Here is a 25,462-nt window from a genome sequence, read left to right on the forward strand (position 1 = left end):
GGGAGGTGTGACAGCCCAGGCCCCCTTCTCCTCCTCCTCCTCCTCCCCCCGAGTGTCACCGAAAGGGGTGGGGAGTCTGGGTCAGGTGATTGTCAATGGGCCGTCCAAGATGGCGCCCGGTTTGTGGAGCCTGAAGAGGAGGGTTGTTTTTTTTTTTACCTGTGACTTGGAGCTGAGGGAGGAGGAGGTTCGGAGTTGATTTTATTTTTTTATTTTTGGGTCAAATCCTCCCACGCCTTCGTTTTATCCCTGGGAGACTTTCGCCTGAAGGGTAGACTTGAAAAGGAGGAGGAGGAGGCGGTGTTTTGTTTTTTCCCCTTGTTTAATTCCCCGATGTGCGCCTTTTTCCGAGGAGGGGCTACCCGGGCTGTGCCTGCTGAGCTCCTGACGAGAGAGCCGTCTCTCCTTCCCCAGCCATGGCTCTGAGGGAGCTCAAAGTTTGCCTGCTGGGGGTAAGTAACAGGGGAGGGAAGTTGGGGCTGGAGAGGTGGCGAGGGTCTCCCTTAACACACCCCCATATAGAGAGGGTTTGGCCTTTTCTTCTTTCCATCAGCTACCACTTTCCACAAAAGGGCTTTCAAATGCGGGTTTCCTACATGCCTGTAGATTTATAGTTACCAGGGGGTTGGTGTCGGGGGAGATGGGGGTCGTCGCTTGAGGTATCTACCATCCCATTCATGTCTACTCGGAAGTTAAGTCCAAATGTGATACGAGTTCCCCCACCACTACCATGGGATTGTGGCCTTGAATCGGTTGGAACTCGGTTGCAGCTATTCGTGTTTTGTTTGCTGCGATTCCACTCGTAGTTTCCGAGCCAGGTATAAATAAGCCTCACGTCCTTCAGTAGGACTTACTTCCAAGTAGGTGTACACATTGGTTGGGTGTGGGTGTGTTGTTTTTCCTGCCAACGTATTTTGCTTGTAGTTATGAAAACTGTTGCTCCTTTATCCTCCTCGCTGGATGGTCTCCGTGCCTACCCCTTGTTAAAAACCAAGAAACTTCTTGGGTTTGTTTTTTTTTTTAAAAAAAAAAAAACAAATTGAGTTTCAAAACATAGGGACAGGAATCCTATAAGGCAGCAAACAGAAACAGCCTCTATTGACATCTTCTAAGTATAAACAACATCCTTTACTGTAAAACAGAGAGGAAGTCTTTAACCCTAGATGCTTACCTGAGAGAAAGTTCCATCCGACTAACTCCAGTTTATTTCTGAGTATGTGTGCATAGGATTGCTCTATAAAATACTTTTTCTCTTAGTAGGAGAAAGGATAGAAACCAAAGTTTCAGAGACTTCTCCCTTTTCACAATACTTTTTTGCAGCATTGAATCAAATGTGGGGTGTGTTTTTCCCTTCTTCCTGAATTTTTGTTGTTGTTGCTGCTGCTGCTGCAGAAATAGGCTTTGTTCTGTATATGATGGAGAAAAGAGGCTTGATGAGATAACATTAGCATCTGCTACCCCCCCCCCCCTTCAATCCATTCTGTGGTTGGTAGTACAGTATATGTCAAACTAGTGTTAAAATTTAAGAATGTTGGAAAAGGTACAGTCTTCATATGTTTTCTGACAGTAGCATTCACAGAATCTTTGGCTACTTTAAAATTACTAAGCAGCTTGAATGTGTAGACTTGTTACTGGATTTTTATAAGGCACAGGCTGTCCACAAGCCTTAAACCACTTCCTCTCAAAATTTGCCATTTGTCACACTGAAACCATATAAGCATGTGCTTAAGATCCATACATGGCTGTGGTGCTTTAAACTATTGAGTTTTACCTAGTTGATTGCTTTGTCCTTATTTATACTAAAGAAGAAACAGATCAAACTATCTAGTCTGTTCATGTTGTTCAGTCATGTCCAACTCTTCATGACCCCATGGAACAGAGCATGCCAGGCACGCCTGTCCTTCACTGCCTCTCGCAATTTGGCCAAACTTGGTCTGTTCATAGCTGCTTAGTATTCTTCCAGGTGTGTTACTGGAACTACGTATGGCCTTTCATTAAATAGGGTGGGGCTGTATGAGTAAGAGGCATTGCAGAAACTCTCCAACTAGTTTAGCACCTTTTGCTATACACATCATAGAGTAGAGAATGAGAGCTTCTCCTAAACATGCAAATGTTGCTGCAGTGGTGCACATTCACTGAAAGCATGGAAGCATCGTGGCATTATCTAATGCTGGCTTTTTAATATGATCATAGAATCAGAATCGTAGAGTTGGAAGGGACCCAAGGGTCATCTAGTCCAACTCCCTGCAATGCAGGAATCTCAGCTATAGCATCCATTACAGATGACCATCCACCATCTGCTTTAAAACCTCCAAGGAAGGAGAGTCCACAACCTCCGGAGGGAGACCATTCCACTGCCAAAGTCGTCTTACTGTCAGAAAGTTTTTCCATATGTTCAGTTGAACATCCATGAGTATTGCATCCATGTACAAAATACTGTCCAGTCTTAGATAGAAAAATCCAGCACTGCCATTGGTTGGACTGGAGTAGGCAATGACCACCTGGTCATATATTTACAGCTCAATACTTGTCACTTAGAAGAAAGTCTCACTGATGTGAGTGGAACTTAACTTTGAAGTAGCTCACAATTTATTGTGTTAAACTTAGGTGCAGAATAGTAACCCTAAAATTATGAGGACCTGTTTTCAATAGGTATAGAGTTCTTTATCTCACAAGCTATGTTTTCAGTTCAGTCCTAATCCTTGAACCTGTGCTGCTGAAGGGGCTTAGGGTAAGGCAGTTGGCAGAGTGCTGGAACTGAGGTCTCTGCTGTACCCAGCAGGGAAGGAAGCTACCACTAGCAATCAGAAAGCCCCAAAACAAGGCAAGCACAAACTTTTGAAAATGCATAAATAAGTATTTTAAAACAAGGCAAGTGCACAGCTGCTTTGGATCCTAGGATTCAAAGCCTCAGGAATCCCACAAGGGGCTTGATTCTCAGCTGCACCAGCCTAGAGTTCAGTTACCAAAAAAAAAAAAAAAGCTAGAACACCTACCCGGACTGGTGCAAGCTGCAGGGTTGCAGATGTGGTTCTAGATCTGCTATTCTGCTTTGCTGCAGGCTGGGGTTGACTGAGTTTGCTTTGTTAGAAAGCTTAGGTGTGTTCTTTGTTCATAGTTAAGATACATTTTCCCCTTCTCCACTGGTAGAAAAGTTTTTGTAAAATAACTGACATTTTTCCATACTCTGTTTAACTGTATCATAGGTTGAAAAGCCACTGCCTGTTCAGTCAAGTAAAAAGGGGGGATTTTATTAAGCAAAGTTAACATAGGTAAATTCAAGAGGACTAACTTTTTGTTACAACAAACAGAAAAACAGTTGTATGACACTTAAACAGATTTATATCAAAGTTTGCCATTTCTGTTCTGAAGCCCTTGTCTTTATCAGCCCTAGTCTTTATCAGTGGGCCACTTGAGAAAAGGAGATGGGAACTTTCTGGCAAGATCTGTCTCTCCACACTACTTTTTAACTGTGGTAGCTTGGCAAGTGGAGAGGCCAGGTAGCACATTTCAGTTGGCTTGATTTGGACCAGGGATTGCCATTTGCTGATCCATGGACTATCTCAGACTGATGCAGCTGAAAATCAAATGTGGGTGAGGAGTTCTTTTGCCAGGAAGTCAGCAATACTTGAAGTTTTGTTTCATTCTCTGGGTATAAATAATAATTTATCTTATGGTTAATTTTCTTTTTCACATTACCTCCTTCATATAGACAGTTAATTGGAGAAGGATCACCCTTCATTTCAATGTGTTGTTTGGCTTAGTTGCTTGAGTTACATAGCTTTTACCCAAACTACACCATCTATCAGGCAGGGAAGTTCTTCACTCCTTTCTGTTTGTGGCACATTTATATTATAGGGAGTGGTCGTGGAACCATTCAGGCATGTTACAATTGTATGATAAGTTGGAAGGAAATGTTCTGCCCTGTTCATTCTAATAAAACTAAGTGTTAAAACAAAGTGTTATAATACCCCATAGTTCAGGAGAGGAAAATAACTTCTAGCTACTACCCTAAGGGACGCAAGTGGCGCTGTGGGTTAAACCACAGAGCCTAGGGCTTGCTGATCAGGTCGGCGGTTCGAAACCCCGCGATGGGGTGAGCTCCTGTTGCTCCGTCCCAGCTCCTGCCCACCTAGCAGTTCGAAAGCACGTCAAAAAGTGCAAGTAGATAAATAGGTACCGCTCCAGTGGGAAGGTAAACAGATTTCTGTGCGCTGCTCTGGTTCGCCAGAAGCGGCTTAGTCATGCTGGCCACATGACCCGGAAGCTGTACGCCAGCTCCCTTGGCCAGTAATGCGAGGTGAGTGCCGCAACCCCAGAGTTGGACACGACCGGACCTAATGTTCAGGGGTCCCTTTACCTTTACCTTACTACCCTAAAATGTGAGATTGAGATCTTGATTATTTCCTATATATGTTTCAATCATAACAGCTTAGTTTAGTTTTAAACAGATATTTTTGCTTGTTGTAAATAAAATTAAAAGATTTTATTTTTCGCAATATCAACATTGAGGAGAAAGGAAACTACAATTTCATCAAAATTTAGGGTTGTACTGCAGTTGCTTCAAAAATCACTTACGTTCTACTATCAATGCCTAAATGGTCTTTAAATTGTCTGTCTGATTTTACTTTCAGGACACTGGTGTGGGCAAGTCAAGCATTGTATGGCGCTTTGTAGAAGACAGCTTTGATCCCAACATCAATCCAACAATTGGGTGAGACAGTGAACAAAACTAACAACTTAGGGAGATATAGCACTAAACATAGAATCATAGAATGTAGAGTTGGAAGGGACTTCAAGGGTCATCTAGTCCAACCCCTTGCAATGCAGGAATCTTTTGCCCAATGTAGGGCTTGAACCCACAACCCTGAAATTAAGAGTCTTGTGCTCTGCCATCTGGGCTATCCTATCCCAGCTCAGTTCAATGTAGGAACTTTGTGCATAGAAACATCTCATGTAGGAGTATAAAGTTCAATGCAAATGGAATTGCCAGATGCCACCCCCGCCCCTGTTTCCCAGCTGCAAACTAAAAAACTCACAGGGTTGTTCAAAGAAAAGAGCTGCTGATTCTACTGAAAAAAATCTATACAATTAATTGTGGACAACACTCTTTTAATAAAAGGCAAAGTGGCTTAAAGAAATACTTAATCTTCTCCCAACTGGGCTGCTGCTAAATTTTCCCCATGGTCTCAGGCATGTCTGTAAGTTATATAGGAATAGTACTGGAACTGTACTCTCAATCTCTTAACTGTGGTGAAAAGGGGTTCAGCATTAGATCAATACTGGTCCCAAATCACTGACTTCTACTTTCCCACTTATATGCCATGCAACACACAGTTTACTTGGATTTTAGCATTTCCACAAAGGCAGTTGGATCCACATCCATTTCTAAAGCTATATACTTTGCCTTGTTTGCTGGCAGCCAATAATACTGAGATTCTCCCTGAGTAAATGTGTCACAGTTTTCATAGATATGCAGAACCTGAATCATGTAGAACTACAACTTTTAGTTTCATTCTTTCTTTCTTTTTTAATGGCCAGTGTATCAAGTAAAAGGTTAAATTTCAAAGTGGCTTCTAAATAGTAAACAATCCTGAGCAGATCAAGAATGGAGCTCACAGCAGTTTGTATTTTCCTCCATTTGATAGCATCAATGAATTCAAAAAGCTACACTTTTTATTTGAGACTCCTTTCATTTCACATATCACTCTTAGATCAGTGTAAGTAGATTTGTCATGTAGAAAAGTTGGCCCCCCTAAACATGAAACCAACTGTTTGTACAGCTTAGGCTGTTGTTCTTGACTCATGTAGGATGACTGCCCACCTTGATCTTGCAAATAAACTATTTTACATTTCATAAAATGAACATTTTGTCCTAGTAGGCAAAAGGTGTAGAAGGGCCTTTACAGTTTCAGTGCACAATGTGTAGTGCTTGAATTGGGGGGGGGGGGGAGTTAAGAAGACTGTTAAGGAAATCCTCAAGCTTTGATCCCTGACTCTCCCCCCAATTTTAGCCAAATCATGTCTCAATAGCCTTCTAAAAACAGTAACACATAATTGTACAGTGAGGTTACATTTTAAGCATACAGCTATTCACTTTCTTGTACAGTTTGTGACCTGCTCTTGTTGAAACCAAATTGATTTTGTTTGTCTCAACGATCCAAAAGAGAGTAAGCTAGCTTATCTTCCTACACTAGCCCTTCTAAGATGCAATTGGATTGTTGTTGCCTGAAGCATTTTCCTGTCTAAATAAATGCTTTTTTATCAATAGATAGAGAAAAGATAAAATGTACAAACTTTATTCCTTCCATGTCTAAAATAATGGATCTATATAGCCAGTATATGAGGGTTGTACCTATCTGGATTCTGTACAATGGAGTTAATATGATCCTTAATATTTATGAATGGGGAAGGTTATAAGGTGGTGGTTTTTCTCACACGTTCATGCATTACATATTTTTCAGAGCATCTTTTATGACAAAGACAGTGCAGTATCAGAATGAGTTGCATAAATTCCTAATATGGGATACAGCCGGGCAAGAACGAGTAAGTAGATAACCCATTACTTTTTATTTGCAAAAAGTTGTGATGAAACCTTATAAAGCCTTTATTAATGTGCCATGGATGGCCATAATACATGTTCCTCTGATTACCCAAACAAGCCTGGAGTCATATATTGTACATTCTAGATTTAAATTTGTCTACTTCTTTTCCGACTTGCGTAACTATATATTTTTAAATTTTTCTGTGACACTGATGAGAGCTTGAAAGTAATGTAGGGTGTATATTTTTGCATACAATAGGAGCTTGAACGTTCTGCATTTCAAGCTTTGTCATTTGACACATTGTTGGTAGAGCTTTCATTTTCATGGAAGTGTTAAAAATCAAGGGCAGTTGTTGGGGACAAGCATAAGCCTCTCACAAACTATTTTGTTGGGCTGGAAGGTAGAGATGGGACATTCTTTCCACCACCCCCCACATCCAGCTGAAGATCTGCAATACCATGTCCCCACTCCTTAAGCTGTCCTGCTGCCATAAGGCGTCCTGTCTTGCTAGTACATGCTGCATCTTAACCCCCCCCCCCAGCCCCTGACTCCATATCCAGTCAGCTATTAGCTTTCTTAGGAACATAGGAATCTGTCTTATACTGAGTCAGACTATTGGTTTTCAAGCATCTCGGAATCCTCAAAAGAAAAAGAAAAAGAAAAACCATTCAAAGGAAGTCACCCAATATCTGAAGTACACATTTTGTTTCAGGTACAGTGCAACCTTGGTTCGAACATAATCCGTTCCGGAAGACGGTTTGACTTCCGAAATGTTCAAAAATTGAGGATCAATGAACTGGCTGCAATCTCAATGGGGGAAAATGAAAAATGTGCCTTGGAAGCCGTTTGAATTCCGAGGTGCGTTCAAAAAGGGGGTTTCGACGTTTGGGTTCTGAATTGTTTGGATTCCGAGATGCTTGAAAACCAATAGTCTGACTCAGTATAAGACAGCTTCCTATGTTCCTAAGAAAGCTAATAGCTGACTGGATATGGAGTCAGGGGCTGGGGGGGGGGGGGAATCAAACATTTGGCCAATAGCAGCTTGGCAAAGGATTTTCATTTAATACTGAAAATCTTCAGTTTTGTTTTTATTCTCTTTAAGCAGCACAAGAACACAGGCTTTGTACTGTTAACTAATTGTCTTGGATTGTGCAGTACTTTCAAGAGAGGAAAAAGCAGGATCCTCTTTTCTATTTTTACTCTTGGAGTAAAACTTGCAACTTTTGCAATGGAAATAACATGATCCTTTGTCAGTGCTCTGACTCAGCACTGCAGTCTTCTCCCTTTACGCTGTTGTTGTTTAGTTGTTTAGTCGTGTCCGACTCTTTATGACCCCATGGACCAGAGCATGCCAGGCACTCCTGTCTTCCACTGCCTCCCGCAGTTTGGTCAGACTCATGTTGGTAGCTTCGAGAACACTGTCCAACCATCTCGTCCTCTGTCGTCCCCTTCTCCTTGTGCCCTCCATCTTTCACAACATCAGGGTCTTTTCCAGGGAGTCTTCTCATGAGGTGGCCAAAGTATTGGAGCCTCAGCTTCAGGATCTGTCCTTCCAATGAACACTCAGGGCTGATTTCCTTAAGAATGGATAGGTTTGATCTTCTTGCAGTCCACGGGACTCTCAAGAGTCTCCTCCAGCACCATAATTCAAAAGCATCAATTCTTCGGCAACCAGCCTTCTTTATGGTCCAGCTCTCACTTCCATACATTACTACTGGGAAAACCATAGCTTTAACTATACAGATCTGAATTGCAACTAATCACCAAACTTAAAACCATGGAGAAACCTGGTCTGAACAAAGACATTGGATTCTTATCTCATTATACATGACAAAGCTATCTTTAGCCATCTCACCCCTTGCGGTTCCCTGTAAGACCAATTGCAGTCGTTAAGAGTTGCCAACAGGTTTTCCACACCTATCAGCTGATCACCCATTCCCACCACCCTTCTGAGTAATACCCCTCCCCACTCCCTCACTATATTTAAGTGTCTGGTGACTTACGTGTCAATCCAATTCCAACAGGGAAATCAGAGAACAAGGAAACAATTGCTTCAAAGTGAATCCACATTAATATCAATTTCTCTCATTCCTGAAAGGCCATCCTTGGTACTGGCTCTGTGAAGTACATCTTTAGTTGCTTTGCTATAGATTTTGAGTTTATTCCTTCATCTGCTTTCCCGTGCATTTCTTGCTAGTCTGTCATGGATGAAGCCTTGCCTTCACTGAGCTTCTAATTACAGTGGTGCCCCGCTAGACGAAAATAATTCATTCTACGAGTTTTTTCGTAGAGCGAATTTTTTGTCTACCGAAGCGGCAATGGAGCGCGGAGGTTTTCGCGCCAAAAAAATTTTTTTTCCGTCTTGCGAGGCAGCCCCATAGACTTTTTTGTCTTGCGGGGCAGCCTTCCGCTAGACGAATGCCTTCGTCTATCTAGTTTTTCGTCTTGCGAGGCATTCGTCTAGCGGGGCACCACTGTATTTTTCAAAATAATTTCCAGCTTCATTTTCTACCCAGTGTAATCCCTTTCAAACAAGAGTATTCCCTCTTTCTCTAAGTAAAAGGTGCATCTGAAAATTGCTTATCTGTATGCCTTTCTGTCTTTCTGTGTGGTCTTCTGTCATGCTCTAAAACACCTGTGCCTAGTATTCCAGGACTCCTCCCCTCAAAGTAGTTTAGCTACTGGGATGTGAAATAGTTGCTTGCTGTTTCCATCGACTACTTCTATTAGTCACCATGCTCGCAGTAAGTCTGAAACATGAATTTAGTTACGAAATCGTTTCTCTTTCTTCCTGTTAATTGAGCATCAATTTAAATAATGCATTCTAGAGCTTGTTGTCCTAGAGTTTATATTTACCAGAACACAAAGGGAAGTGCAAATTAATATCTTCCATGTTCCAGTTAATGTGATAAGCAGTTTCCCTAACTGTACTAGCGAAATGCCCATTATTGTGATGGACAGTATGTGTGTGGAGGGGAGGGCTTACATTAGGAATGAAGAGCAGACTTTTACTACATCTCTGTCACCACATTCAGCACTCTGTTTTTAACCCTTGGAGTGGGTGGCTTATGAAAGCTCATGCTGAAATATGCAATATATTTAATGGTGAATGTTATACTGAGGACCAGGGACAGACATTTGGACCTATACCTGGCTATAAGAGTGCTATCCTGTGTCCAACTAGGATGAGCCCTGACGCAATATCTTGTACTCCTATTTTATGCTGTCCCTCTATAGGTGCTCTGCACACTTGCTGAGTCAGAATACATATGATTTACCAAACAACATGGACAGTTGTTATGTGAGCTTTCATAACCAGGAAAACTTAGGTTTGCTTCATGAGTTTCACAAAGAACACCTTTACTTACAAATGCCAGTGCTGTAGTAAACTATTTTTTAAGGTTTCAAAATGGTGTTTGAAGTTTATACATCACATATGCACAGTGTGTGTATACACTGTTGAAGGCTTACAAATAGTAAGAAAGCAACTATTCATACAACTCTAGTGAAGATACCAGTTGCTTCATGGCTGCACTCCTTTATTGAGAGCAGTTTCACAGATTGATTTAAAAAAACCCACAACCCTATGCACTCCATGTCATGGATCATGCTGCAGAGATGGCGTTTCAGTATTCTGGATGGAGTATACAAAAAGATGGCAGTGGGGGAATGTAAGTATGGCTCAAAGGTGTGTTCTTGGATACTTCCAAGTTCAGATTCCAAAAATGGTAAGAACATTTGCAAAATGACAAGTGAGAGCTTGAAAAATCATCACATGATCTGAAACATGGATGGGGAAAGCTCCTTTGTTTAAATGGTATCCAACCTTTGTTCCTGGGCTCTTAACCTTAAAGTAAATGGTTCTGCTTACTATCATTGTATAGTTTAACTCAGGCTTCCTCAACCTCGGCCCTCCAGGTGTTTTGAGACTACAATTCCCATCATCCCTGACCACTGGTCCTGCTAGCTAGGGATCATGGGAGTTGTAGGCCAGAAATATCTGGAGGGCCGAGGTTTAGGAAGCCTGATTTAACTTCACTATCGCAGATGGTGTAAAGTATCCATGTTTTGCTTATTAGGGCATAGTTGGATATAACACAAGGCAGAGATCTACTCCTTGCCATCCTCTACGCACCTTCCTCGGTATACAAATGCTGGCTGAGGTGTCTGTTATGGCTCAGAGTTATGTCGCATAGTGAGTAGAGCACAGTTGGGCATTTTCATTGCCCCAAAGGCCCACACATGGCAGTGGCACTGGTGGTGGGCAGGACCCTTTTATTTCTTGCTCTCTCTCACTCACACACACACATCTACTTCCTACCTTACCCAATATGCTGGGTGGCTGAAAAATCACTAACCTCATGCTGCTAAGTAATTTTTCGCTGCCATGTACAGGCTGTGGGTTGACCATCTGTTGTGATCTACTAGGACCAGAGAGATCTAAGTTTGAATAACCACTTGGCTTTGAATCCTGCTGAATGACCATGAGCCAGTCACTTTCTTTCTCTGCCTACCCTGTGTTGTTGTAAAGTTACAATGGGAGGGAGAGTCATGCACACTACACTGAGCTCGGAGGAAGGGTAAAATAAAAATGTGACAATAAAAATGATTCATTCATTATGAGGCATTTATGTCCTTTGTCCCAGACGCAGGTTATTTTTTACTGTATGACCTTTAATATGACCCAGAAGCCATTTTTACATATTTCTTCTCTTTGCAGTTCCGTGCTCTAGCGCCGATGTACTACCGAGGTTCTGCAGCAGCTATTATAGTTTATGACATCACAAAAGAGGTAACCAAAGTATTTTTTGGGGGAAAAAAGTTATCTGTTGGCAATAGCAACATGCTTGCTAATTCCATCACTTTAATTATAGGAAACATTTTCAACATTAAAGAACTGGGTGAAAGAACTTCGACAGCATGGACCTCCCAATATTGTTGTTGCTATTGCTGGAAATAAATGTGATCTTAACGATGTAAGGTAAATTAACCCTCATCTTATCTCGCTGCCTTTTATTGCGGTCATTCTTTGTAGTTAGAAATTTTCAGAAATTGGGTTTTATAAATTGCTGACTATTGAACCAGGTGTCGCACAGCGTAAATTAATAACGCAGAGTTTTTCAGTGAAAGAATAAGAGCTTTACTGAGTTAAAGTAAACTTCTTCATAAACAACATGGTTCCAAACAGTTTGACAGATTACATACTGACTCCGCTCACAACTGAGGCAGACTGACTCGGACTGAAATCTTACTGAGAACACACAGAGAAAATGGCTGCTACTTATAAGGAGAATGAGTCACATGTCAGAGTGACTCAACAGTTAGCAGTTAGGCCTGAATAACTTTAGTAGACCCGAATGATTGTGCAATCCCAGCACTTCCCAGCCTGCTTTGCTGCTTCTGCACGCATGTGTCTTTGTCACATGACACCAGGTACATTCTCAAGATCATTAATGTCTACCCAGGGAAACTGGCTCACAACATGAATTTTACTCTTGCCGAAACTGGCTCACAACATGAATTTTACTCTTGCCGCCTGTGGCTCAAGAGATGGAAGTCCTGGAGTGGGTGCTGTTTGGGCTGCATCTAGAATGAACAAGCTAGGGTGGCAGGGGTCATGCACCATATTAAGATCTCTTGGGAGAGGGAGGCTGCAGAACAAAGCTGCCTGGGACAATAACTCTGGACTGATTTAACTGGGTAAGGGGAGACTGTCTAAGTTGCTGATGGAATAGGGTTGCCTTTGAATATCTACAACAATGTAAAGCTTATGTTAGAGAACTTGGCTGTGAGCCCCAGTGCGATCGTGGGTGGTTGCAATGTCTCTAACCATTCTGCCTTCCCTCTGAATTAACTCCTCTAATGGTTTGGTAATGTTGGAAACAAAGTTTATGCTCCAGGTGTGAAATTTGAGGGGAAAGTGTTAATGGGGGACTGTGTCTCAGCACTGCTCACACCTGGACTTAAGTTATATTGGAATTTTACTCATTTCATAAATTAATACTCTGCTTGATTGTAAGGGGGGGACCTCAAAGTGATTTACAAAAATATAGAACAATAAAATCAAGAAGATTACAATAGTTAAAAACATGTGAAAAGTTAAAAAACTAAAATCTTTGGTTTTATTAGCATGTTTCCCAAGTACATTGTCTTAAGCATGGTTTAGATTACCCGTAGTTGTTGACGAAGATTTTAATGCTGCATTGAATTGCACCTACTTTTTCTTTTCTAAAAATTGGTGTGGCTTGTTTATAGTATTCTCTCTCTTCTCCTTAGGGAAGTCATGGAAAAAGATGCTAAAGACTATGCAGATTCCATCCACGCAATATTTGTAGAGACCAGTGCAAAAAATGCAATAAACATAAATGAACTGTTCATAGAAATTAGTAAGTATCAAAGCACTGGGATTTCGCTAGCCAATCTCCAATAAATGACAACAAAAAGAAACCTGACAATTATTTTGGCTTGAAGTTCTGTTTCTACCAGTTGTACGTGATGTCACGTATGTCACCATTTGATAGGGACTGAAAGTGCAACATGATATTATTTGGGTCATTCATGTCAGAGTTTCTGTATGCTTGTGTGTTAACCTTCTAGATTCTTCTATTGTGCTTGGTGGATCAATAGCAAGAAGTACACTGATACCAAAAAAAAGTTTGTTCATTTGAAATCAGCAAGGGGAGAAAGGCCTGGAAATTCATAGAGAAATACTTTGTTAACGGTTAATGCCATGTGCAGTTCATACAATCCTGAAAGATACAGATCAGGTTAGATTCCACATTGTCATGGACAGAGAATACAGTAAGTGAAGGCTTGATTTAGTTATTGTGGTTAATATATTTGGATAGACCACTTGTGTTAATAAATTCAACAAGACAATTTTGCATTTAAGGTGCCGCCACTCGGTTTAACTGAATAACTCTGTGTTTAAGTAATGATTGTATGATAAACATTTCTATACCACCCTCTCAATACTATTTATAATTTAATAGAATTAAGATGATTGGGCTTTTCAGTGTTTGATTGTGCCACATTTAAATCCTCTGTATGGAAGGTGATTTTTTTTCTTCCAAGCAAAAAGTGTGCTCCATAACCATTCAGTGATTGTGCAGCTTAAAAGATGAATTTCAAACAGCTGAAAAAAGAACTGCAGAGTTATCTATTGGTATTCTTTACTTAGCTCAGAAAATGTACAAACTTAGTTTGGCATCCTGTGCTATTCAACCACTGGCACAATGGAAATCTCCTTGAGCAATAGAACATCTGGTTTCTCTTCTCCCCTCCATTTAGTGATTCTGATTACAGTGACTAGATGCTAATCCTAAGGCAAAAAAATCACAATTTTTCTACCAGTATAAACTGTATCTTTCTTAACAAACAAATTTCAGAACTGCTCGCAAATGGTTTTCACTAATAACTTTTTAGCATTGTCACCAACCAAATTTCTTTCAAGTGGTTATAGCTTGTCAGTCTTTTAGTTAGTGATGAGTTGTGCCTACTCATAAGGCTAAACTACAGGGAACTCTGGGGAATGTGGAAAGGTGTTTCAGAGTCTCTCTTATAACACACTGCTTTTTTGCTCTCTGTAGGTCGTAGAATTCCATCAACAGATACCAACCCCCCATCTAGTGGTAAGGGCTTCAAACTTAGAAGACAGCCTTCAGTGACAAAACGCAGCTGTTGTTGACTGATACTATCATATACCAGACTTGCTTTTATAAAGTATTTGGCCTTGGAAGTTATGGGTTTATTTTGGGTATATCGTACTCGTATTGGATTCCTATCTGCCTGGTGTTCATAGACCCTGAAATGGGCCAGTTCTGGCGTGCTTTTACAGACTGAGGAGACCGCAGTCATCCTGCTGTTGGACTGCTTCCTTGCATACAACATCTGGATTATCTCTTGTACTCAAAGGGAATTCATCTTCAGTTTCTTCTTTAGCCTCATGAGAAAGGAACTCCAAAATACAGATTGTAAGACTTAATATTTCATAGTTTTTATAAACAAAACTTTGCAATGTTTTTTCGTGGGGGGGGGGGGAAGGGAAACTAGCACTTTGTGGGAGTGGGCAAGCCCTGTGGATAGAAATGTTAGCTCTGATCTTAATGCAGTTCTACACTCCTCGTCATTGTTGCTATAATAAGCCTTACTGTTTTCATGGTTGCTTCTCCAAAGTACAGAATGAGCAGCTGATTTAATAGACAACTGCAAAAATAATGAAGCTGATAAAAAGACCAAATCAACCCATCCAGTCACCAACCTTAATTGCACTTTTATTATTTACTGATAATATTGAAGATGTGTTCAGAAAAGGGGTTTGGGGGGGGAGCTTAGACAATCTTGCCATTTTATGCTTAATTACTATAGAAGAAAATAGATAGAAACCTTTTTTAGTAGGCTTCTCATTAAAAATCCTAGATGAAATTGACCAAAATGAACTTGAGTACAACTGGCAGGCATCAGTTGCTGTCAGTCATTTTAGAACAAGCATGTTGGATAGGGGGCACTCCTAATTGATTAGCATGAGCAAGTTTTTATACTCTCTTATTTATGAGACCAATGCCTAAAGTATTATAAATTATGTTAGATGACCTCTTTTCCTTTCAGTCCCTCACCTGTGGGGGGGGGGGACGACAGTCCACAGGTCAGAATTGCTTTGGACTCCAGCCTGTACACAGATGGCCTTGCCTTATCAGGCATCCTCTTGTTACTAGTACGGTACTGGAAAACACTCTTCTCTCTGTCCAGTAGAGGTTGCTGTGCGTATAGTTTGAGTTTTGCTTACAGAACAAATCACTTCTGCATGATAAAAACAGAAACGGGGATCCAAAGCCAAGTTGTGTAGGGCAGTGTAGATCGTTGCCTCCTTGCTCTTGGGCCTATCCTGAATATTTAACTCTTTTTAAACCTTGTTTTTAAGCAGATTATCTTTTGGCCTTGTATTGTGTTTCCATTTTATATTAAACTATAAATTAATCTTGCCCTATTATACTATTTCTCATTATTTATTTTTGTTGCAGCCTGCCAGTGCAAAGGTGTGTGTTCTCCCCCTTGAGAATATAACCACTTTAATAAACTCATGATGTGTAAAATAAGCCATAAGGCTTTGATTTTTGATGTTCCTAGAGGCATCTATGGTGGCTTGTTCCCAAACTCTAGCTTGGCATTTTACCATCTTAAGTGTTTTCAGCTGAGAAGGAAATTTCAAAGGATACATAGGAAATGAAACAGCTTGCACTTCAAAATACTAGACCATATTATTCAGACCAATTCTTAACACAACTGAACTACTATAGTTAACTTGTGTGAGTGGAATTATTCTGTCCGAATAAGCAAGCTAACTTTTTAAGGTTTGGAGTGTAAGTGAAACTTCTCCCTAGCGTTCAAAGTTCTAAGGTTATATTGCATTGCGTAAACATCACTGCACAGTGCTAGCAAATACTAATTTGCATGTTAAAGGTCTTGTTTGCAACAAATCCAGCTTGAAGCATGGCATTTATTCCAAATGAAATGTGCATATATGTTAACATTGAAATTTGCAGCACACTCCATACCTCAAGTAGCTTGCAGCTTCTATCTTCTCTTCATTTTAATTTCAAGAATCAGCTGACTCTGCTTTGTAATCTGGTGTGAAGAGTTCTGAGCTGGCAGAATGCATCTAGGGTTGGGCAAATACAGCTTGGAGCAGATTGATATCACAAGTTGATTCAGGGTGTCTTACTGGCACTGTACCCTTGATTATTCAAGGTTCTGGCAAAGGTAATTCTGCCAGCCAATTCAGTAGCACAAACTAGACTGAAAGGAAGTGTGTCAGGGATGTAATGGTAACAACTTTTCTACATAGCCATCGTCAAGGCAGCTTGGCTAGTGTAGTCCAGTGAAGTGAGAACCTTATGGCTCCATTTCAAACAGCTGTATTGGACTTCAGCAAGAGCTTCAGAGTTCCCTCTTCTGATAGCATCTTACAGTGCATTCATTAGAAACCACCCTTGAAATTCTGATACCTCATTCAGTATAGTAGTGCAATGAGCTTCTGTTGTGAAGGGGAGAATGAGAATCTCTGGTACAGGCATGCAGGTCCTTTGTTAGTACTTAATAGTCCCCAGTTAGTGTGCTTAATTTTTTTTTTATAACAGGTTATGAAACTTGAGTTCATTAGCAGGTTGCCTCTGGAGATACTTTAGGACACACCATTCCATCCCAGTGTGGTAGCGCATAAATATAGGATAAGTGTGCCAGTGCCGAGTTGTAAAAATGCTGGTCTAGACTGGTGGCTGTTAAAGCTTTATATTTGTGTTCATATGGCCTTTTTCCAATTGGAGGGAGGGTTCCTTTGCTGTGCTGAAGTACTTTTCTGTGCTTGACTGCTTAGTCAAAGTAAGTTTTGTACAAAGAAAGAAAAGCAGTAGGCTGTTGCCCCCCCCCCCCCGATATTACAGCCTAATTTACCTCTGCACAGTGATAGCATCTTGTCACCGTCCTCCAGTGTGGCTTTCACAGTTCACTGGTTTCATTGTGATGCCAAATAGCTCCCTTCTTTCAATTATGCATAACTAGGTTTTTGTTTGTTTGTTTGTTTCACCTAATGTGCAAAGGAGAATATCTTTACATACATCCAGTAGCATCTTTTTAAAGTTGTTACTATATCCTTGTCTTCTGTTACCACATGGTTATGCAACGTGACACTTCAACTCACAAGCTGTTGGCCTTGGCAGTGTTTCAAAGCATCTCCCTATCCAAGTTATCAGGTACGTTGCCAGTGTGTTAAGAGTTCACTGGACTTGTTTAATCAAATATTTGCATTAAAATCATTTAAATATAAATCCTAACAGATTTTCAAGCAAAGGGGCTTGTCTGCAATGCATCACTGCTGTCTCCTTATCTCAAATTGTGCGAATTAATAGATATTTGAGCTTCAACATCTGCTCTGTAAACATCTGGGGGTCTTTTTAGCCTCTCGGCTATTGTGCTTAAATCTGTCTCTGGTTTAAAACAGTTCAAATTATACCACTTCATTTAGTTGTTGGAATGAAATATGTGCCAACAAAAATCTTGCATTCATTCTGTGTCATAGTAGTTGCCGTCTGCGGAATGTGTGGGTTATCTTTGTTCCGTCCTTGTGTGCCTTATGGTCTGTCATTCATTGCATTCCACACCATACCTGTATTGTGAAAGAACTTGCAAGAGCTTAAACAAAAAAGGCATCTGGTACTGGAAGGGTGACATTCTTGGACTTAACACCTATCCCATAGTACAATCCATTACCCCAGCAGGATTTGACACGTGGCCAAAGTGAAAAATAAGATGTAAATTAGATGTGGGAGATTGGGAATGAGGGCATGCAGATCAATGTGAAACCAAAAGTTACCCAGCTGGTTATATTCTACTAAACACCGACAACTGTTTGGAAAGAGGTCAGGAATTTGTGTTCTGTCCAAGACTAATGTGGTGAGCTTCAAAAATACTCCTACAGAGTGGAGACCATTTTAACAGAGCAATTGTATGTATGTATGCCTTCTCAAGAGCAAGCCCCATTGAGTTCAATTGGACTTATATAAGTGTTGCAGTACTGCAGCCTTAAGTGTGCATGCAAAGCCTCTGGGGTTTCTGTAAGTGAACAGAGTAATGGTCCCTAGCAATAAGCAGGATATTTCCACCTTCGTGCAAAACGACCCTTTAGATTAGAAATTGCAGCAACTTGTAAATGCATCTTGGGAGCTTATTGCTTATTAGAATATCTAAAACATTCCAGGCACTGTACTTGAAAAAGCTATGTTGCCTAACATGGGCTGAAAAACAGGAATGGAGGGGAGAAGGGAAATACTGAGCTTGTTGCAAATTGTAGTCCAAATGCGAATATCATCATCATCATTATTTTGCTGGAATTTTTTGTTTGTTTGGTGGTGGAGTTTATAAGCACAACCCCAGGGACATATGGAAGGCTGCCTCTCATGTCATGTGAGTCATCCTTCTGTTGTGATTCAGATTAGTGATTGGTCTTTAAGGTGTTTCTGCATTCTGTCCAACTGCTGGGTTAATTCAGTTTAAAGAAAATAAATACACACACATAGATTCTTGTTTTGCTGTTGTTGTTTTTAATCCTTATCCACAGGGTTGATCCAACTTTGTGCCACATGCATGATCAAGGAGCTATTTTATTAGTCCTTTGACAAATCCTAAACTATGTACTGTACTTAAAGATACCATTTTCTCCCTTGCAGCTGTTGTAACAACACAAGATACATAAAGAGCTGCCTTAGACTGAGTCAAACTTTTAGCCTATCTTAGCCCAGTGTTAGCTATTCTAATGCTCAAAGCTTTGAGTAGAATTCTATCTTAGCCCTGCTGTCCATGAATCAGGGGTTAAACCTGAGGCTTTCTAATGTACTCCACTATTAATGTATGGTCTTTTTTCCTATAAAATGTTGGCCCCAGCTGATCCCAGGGAGAGCATAAGATTTGAACCTGTAAACACAAACCAAGCACAACTGCTAGATGTAAGCCACTGTCAAAGAACAGGGTGTAAGTATAAAATAAGAATACTGTATGCCTTTGCCTAACAAGGCTGCTATGTCATTTCTTTAATTCCCACAGTACCACTGTTTTATCAGCATTAAGGTAATGCAGTTGTGGGAAGGACAGAGATGCTGGAATAGCACACACATGATAGTAGAAGCTTAATTCCTTTATATAGGTAGAGAGACCAAAGGTTTTGCATTCATAAGCCAGTTCCCATCAGGCTTCTTGACCTCTTTAATATGATGATGTTTGAAAAGTGCATGTCTCAGATGCTTTGAAAACTGTCTTCCAAAGGCTTTTCATGATGATGATTCATTTTATTATGTTAAATGTGATATTGACCAGGTCCAAAGGCAGGGGAGGGGAGCTTGGCCAATACCTATCCTCAAGGCATGGGTGGACTTTAAGGGCCAGTGCAAACATGCCCTACCACAGCTTGGAATAAAGCTTCATAGATATTGCAATGGTGAAAACTGGCATTGTCAATAGGTAAGGGTCTTTGGGGGTGGTGTCCCTCCTGTGTATTAAGGAGAGGTGTCTTATTTTTAGCCTCTTAGATCAGCAAGCCTTCCTCTAGATGAACTAGGGGGAACTGCTGATTTACAGCAGGCGTGCTGCCATTTGAACTGCACAACCTGCCACTCCCTTGTCTGTAGTTTCACTTTATAAATAGCAGCAAGCCGGGCTAAACAAAATTTAGGAAATATCCCAGCAAATAATATGTCAACTGGCTGGCTTTTGTGCGGTCACTTAAAAAAAAAATCTCCCTTGTATTGATATTATTGTGTAATGTCAAGCTGTCCTTGCTTGTGCTTAGAAACTTCCAAAATTTGATCATAATTCATTTTTTTGCTTGGGAGTAGCAAGAACGGAGCACTAAATAAATGCCTGCAATTGATTTTTCTCATCTGAAATCACCAATAGGGCATTCTCTTTCTCTTTCTTCCTAGATCCATATATAACTATATTCAATTTTTCATGCTATAGAACCATGCATCCGGAACCAAGCTATTTAAAAGCTGAGCATAAAATACCCTGAAGATAACATAATGATATTGATATTCACATCTCATTCCCACCTGCGTGTTTTCTGACTACATAGCAAAAGCACTGTTGCATATAGAAATGTAGCTGGGGGGAGGGGGGAGGAAAACAAAATCTGCTCAAGTTTGTTGTATAGGATTTGAAGAATGCACCAAGATTGCAAAACATGCCAGCCATATATGCACGCAAAAGGCTCCAGGTAACAAAGTGATCAGGTAGGAAGGAGGTGATGCCTTTTTACTGAGGTAGATGGACAAATAGTCAACTGGTAAAAAGCAGCATCTTTTTATGTTCCTGCTATTCTGCTGGACTATTGCTCCATCTTGCCCAGAAATGGGGAACCAATGGCCATACTGGTAGTTGCAATCCAAAATCATCTGTTGGACCACATCCCTAATCTTGCCCATTGTTACTTACTGTGACTGGCAGCTCTCCAAAATCTCAGGCAGAGGTCCTTCCCAAGGCCTGAGATATTTCCAAAGATCCTTTAGCTAGAAGTTCCAGGGTCTCAAAGTATTCATGTTCTGTATGATAGAATGGTAGAATCCTAGAGTTGGAAGGGATCCCTTGGATCATCTGGTCCAATACCCTGCAAAGCAGGAATATGCACCCATACAAGAATCAAAGCTATGGCCTTGGCCTTATTAGCACCACACTCTAACCAACTGAGCTAACCAGCACCCGTGAGCTATGGACCTTCCCTAGTACGCTTAATGACCACATGCTAGGAAGCCATGGTTGGTTGTAGTTGCCTGACATATGTACACAGCTGCAAAAGCCCACATGTAAGTTTGGACCTGACATGCAATGCTTTTCTCAGCTTTGAGAAGGCAATATGCTATATTCACCATATTTTCTGTCGTCTTGGAGGTTTTGTGTGTCTCCCACGACAAACTTTACTGTTTCAAATTCAGATGCCCAGTGTTGAAAACTGGCTGTAGCAGGTATAACATTTTAAGGTACTGTAGAATAAATTGACTGTGTGTGTGTGTGTGTGTGTGTGTGTGTTTGTGTTCGTTCTAGTAGGGGACAGGAGTAAAAGAGTCTTAATACATTGTTATATGTGTCCCAGTAGTCGGGGATGATGAGAGTTGTAGTTCAAGCACATCTGGGGATCCAAGGTGGAGGATATTCTGTTTTAGACCATTAAACCTGAGATTATATTTATCCAACATTTGTGGGGGCAGTTTGCTAGGAAAGCATAGTTGGTGATATACTGGTACAAAATAATAATAATCCTGCTTTATTTTGGCTGACTTACCTTCAGGAAAACCTATGTAGTGGGGGGCATATATAAAATGGGAGACAAATCTGGAGGCAGCAACACATCAGTGATATCTCAGGCTTGCAGGAAGAATCAAACAAAACAGTTGTGTCCAGTGTGGTGCTGTAATATGAAGGCACAATGACATTTTGGGTTGTCTTGATGAGTGGTTCAAATAATCAGGAAGTACCAATCAACTTGGTGTTGGCTCTAATCTCACCTGAAACCTTGGTGCTCAGTTCTGGTTACTGCAGATCAGGAAGAAAGATTTGGAAAATCCAATAAATTTCTATTTAAAAAAAGAAAGAAAGAAAGTTGTGCAGCTGGAAAGGAATTTGGAGAAGAGCTATCAGCTTCTAGAAGATAAAACAAGCGAAGGGAACTGGGTATACTTGGAGAAGAGACGTTTAAGGAAGTGGGTTGTGGGGATATGTGAGAATTCTCAGAACTTAAAAGACACCAGGAAGAAGAGAAGCAGTTGTTGATCAGTCCGTAGAGGGTAGGGAAAGGAGCAATTGTGTTTAAACTTCATTGAAATGCTAAATATGAAACAGTGCCGTCCTAATATGTACTGCAGTGCATGATACATACATCCCTTATGTCTTGGGGGTGACTTTTGCTTCACGTTTGCTCAGCTGGGGAGCTGGTAGCAGGACAGAGCAGGAGAAGCAGGCAGGAGTGCACCATAGGCTTCAGGCTCTTCTCCCCCCCCCCCCAATGTCTAATGTGCTGTCTGGTTGTGGTGGGTGTCTGTTGGCAATGGCAGTGTATAGTTAGCAGCTAAATCCAAAGACTCAGTGAGCTGGACCATAAGATCAGTGGAGCAATTGAATTGATTGCGGTGCGAACCATTAAAGTGTTCCTAAAATGAACACTGTACGTATATTCAGGTTCAGCAAGGAAGGGCAAACTTTTTGAGGACCACATGCCAGTTCTGAGGACCACATGCCAGTGGTCAGCAGGGCCAGAGGCAAAAGTGGACAGAGCAATGGATGTAAGTTCTACCTTAGTACAATAGACAAATTTCTACAGACACGCACTCCCCTCCATGTTCCATCCAGACAAGCAAATTGTATATAAACACATTGAAAGACACATTCCATCCTGGCAAAGACACTCAAGGAGAAAGCAAAGCAAGGCTGAGCTTTGCCATCCCTGAAATAACCTTGCAGCATAGTCCCATTCCAACTCCTATTTTAAGTTTACCTTTTGCTTTCGGGTAAGCACAAATTAATCAGATTGTAATGTTCTTACTTTACTCTTAAAAAAAACAGCAACAACCATTCGGTTGCAGACAGCATTCCTAGCACTCCTAAACTTTTGAAGGGTTATAAGTCACTGGGTTCGTCTCCTGCGTAAACACCACTTAGATTAATATAAACCTAATTCAAGGGTGTTAAGGCAGCCTCGTCTAGAAATAAATGCATGCAAAGATGAGCCTGAACAATATGAACAGAGCTCCACACAGGGGCTGCTGTAATCCTAAAGTGCTGAATTCCAGATTTTCTTTGGGTGAGGCTTGCACCAAACATATTGGACATTGCAATGGATTGTGCCTGTTACTTCTTTGCATGAAATGTAGCCTGATACAGAACTGGTAAAACAATAATCTTTATTAGCCAAGCATATGAAAGTCCGAAGACTTGATTTCTTTTTCTTTTCTTTTTTTTTTAAATGCTCTTGGGCTGGTCCTAAGATTATGTGAAAAGTGTGTCTGTATTGTTGGTTTGTAAAGGCTGATATTGTGGGGTTTCATAACTTAAATCTCATGGTATTTGTAGGGGTTTTGTTCATTCCTTTTTGTACTTATACTTTTGTTAAGGAGTCATTGTTTTAACATAGTAAACAGCCCTGTTTCAGCTTAAACAATTTTTTGTGTTGTTTTTTAATTGTTCAAATACATAAATATATCTAGCTGTTTGAAATCAAAATGGTTCTAATACACAATAAAGGACATCATTTTGGGGGAGGCAGGGGTCAATTCACATAATTTGACCATTTCACCTGTTGAACCATACCTGTTTGCCCATTTGTGCTACTTCCAGTGAACAAATGTACTCTTGCAGCACAACAACATGCTAAATCACAAGCTGGATATATTGTGCAAAATAAAGGTGTAATTGATTTAATAAATTGTCTGTTTGTAACACATGCCACTTTGATTTCAGTGTTTTCTGTTGTTTAGACATTCAGAAATAGTTTCCATTTTCACAATTACTAACATGAATATTTGCATTTCCAATGTATGTAAATAAACCAAATTAGAAAGCTTCATAGGCTGGCGTTACATTTTATATTTAAATGACCCTTTTCCACTTTCTGTCTTGCATTAGCATTCCCAAGAGATATAAAGACTTGAGTCTTTATAATTAATTTTAACTCTCTTAACTGTACATTTTCTCAAGCTTGCCTAACAAATTGTGGGCAATGATCAGACCAAGTATTGTGCCATTCACAAGAGTCTATATGTTCCATACAAAATAGAAAATTCTTTCCAGTAGCACCTTAGAGACCAACTGAGTTTGTTCTTGGTATGAGCTTTCGTGTGCATGCACACTTCTTTAGATACACTGAAACAGAAGTCACCAGATCCTTAAATATAGTGAGGGAGTGGGGAGGGGTATTACTCAGAAGGGTGGTGGGAATGGCCTTTCCCTGCAAGACTAATTGCAGCCTTTAAGAGTCGTCAACAGGTTTTCCACACCTATCAGCTGATCACCCATTCCCACCACCCTTCTGAGTAATACCCCTCCCCACTCCCTCACTATATTTAAGGATCTGGTGACTTCTGTTTCAGTGTATCTGAAGAAGTGTGCATGCACACGAAAGCTCATACCAAGAACAAACTCAGTTGGTCTCTAAGGTGCTACTGGAAAGAATTTTCTATTTTGTTTCGACTATGGCAGACCAGCACGGCTACCCACCTGTATATGTTCCATGTTAATATATGCCAGCCTTTATCAACCTTGGGTCCCCAGATGTTGGACTACAACTCCCATCACTCCTGACCACTGGTCCTGCTAGCTAGAGATGATGGGAATTGTACTACGACAACATCTGGGGACCCAAGATTGCGAAAGGCTGACCTGTAGAATAAACTAACTGCTGAAAAGGTATTCAGGTATCCAAAAGCCATGAAGATCTATGAACAGCAACTCTCTTACTTGATTTTTTTAATTAATTTTGGTTGCAGAGAGGTCCAAATCTGATCAGAACTGAAGGTGAAATGAATTTGCCCTTCTGCTCCATGCTGCATTGCCAGTGAAAATCAAAGATTTCAACTCTGTTATTGATTGATTGAATGAATGAATGAATGAAAATCTAAGTCTCAGCAACACTGAACTGTTCGGTCTGGCTTTTATTCAGTGAATTTAAAACTGCAATTTGAAGTGGCTTTATGTTCTGTTGGTATCTTGTCTTAAAAGATATGATGGGCCAGTAAACTAAACAAAATCACTTACTTTCTTTATCTTGTTGTAAGCTTCCTTGCAACAAAAACTAAAATTGGAAGGTGGCATTTCTGTTCCCAATGGCTTTATCGTGATTGATTTGGTGCCAGAATTTAGTATCTTGGCCTTCTGTCTTAGCAAGATCTTTCCTGTGTTCATTATTTCATTCCACAGGGAAACAAAGGGCTGTTCCCTCCCCCTTTCAGAAACAAGACTACGAAACTCACCATTCCTGTGCATTCAAGAAAAATAATGGTGCACTATAAATGCGTTGCAAAAAGTACTGGTAAATCTCAACACACATTTAAGGACATTGCATTGCATCACCTCCATCCAATACCTGTGCAATTTCATTGTCCCTATTGTTCCAGTTACAGGTGGGTAGCCGTGTTGGTCTGCCATAGTCAAAACAAAATCGAAAGTTCTTTCTAGTAGCACCTTAGAGACCAACTGAGTTTGTTCCTGGTATGAGCTTTCGTGTGCATGCACACTTCTTCAGATACACTGAAACAGAAGTCACCAGATCCTTAAATATAGTGGGGGAGTGGGGAGGGGTATTACTCAGAAGGGTGGTGGGAATGGGTGATAGGCTGATAAGTGTGGAAAACCTGTTGACGACTCTAAACGGCTGCAATTAGTCT

At 40.6% G+C, this 25,462-nt stretch overlaps 1 protein-coding gene across 1 annotated transcript; it reads left to right on the forward strand.

The window, feature by feature from the left end:
- The first annotated feature begins 41 nt into the window (after positions 1–41).
- On the forward strand, positions 42–15,527 carry RAB22A (RAB22A, member RAS oncogene family). The gene is made up of 7 exons (XM_033153621.1): positions 42–452; positions 4,635–4,714; positions 6,465–6,546; positions 11,266–11,337; positions 11,420–11,526; positions 12,822–12,931; positions 14,135–15,527. The coding sequence occupies exons 1-7, from the start codon at positions 417–419 to the stop codon at positions 14,230–14,232; spliced, it is 585 nt and encodes a 194-aa protein (XP_033009512.1). The 5' UTR covers positions 42–416; the 3' UTR covers positions 14,233–15,527.
- Positions 15,528–25,462: the final 9,935 nt, after the last annotated feature.

Source organism: Lacerta agilis, chromosome 6 (genome assembly GCF_009819535.1).
Source record: "Lacerta agilis isolate rLacAgi1 chromosome 6, rLacAgi1.pri, whole genome shotgun sequence".
Lineage (NCBI taxonomy): Eukaryota > Metazoa > Chordata > Lepidosauria > Squamata > Lacertidae > Lacerta > Lacerta agilis.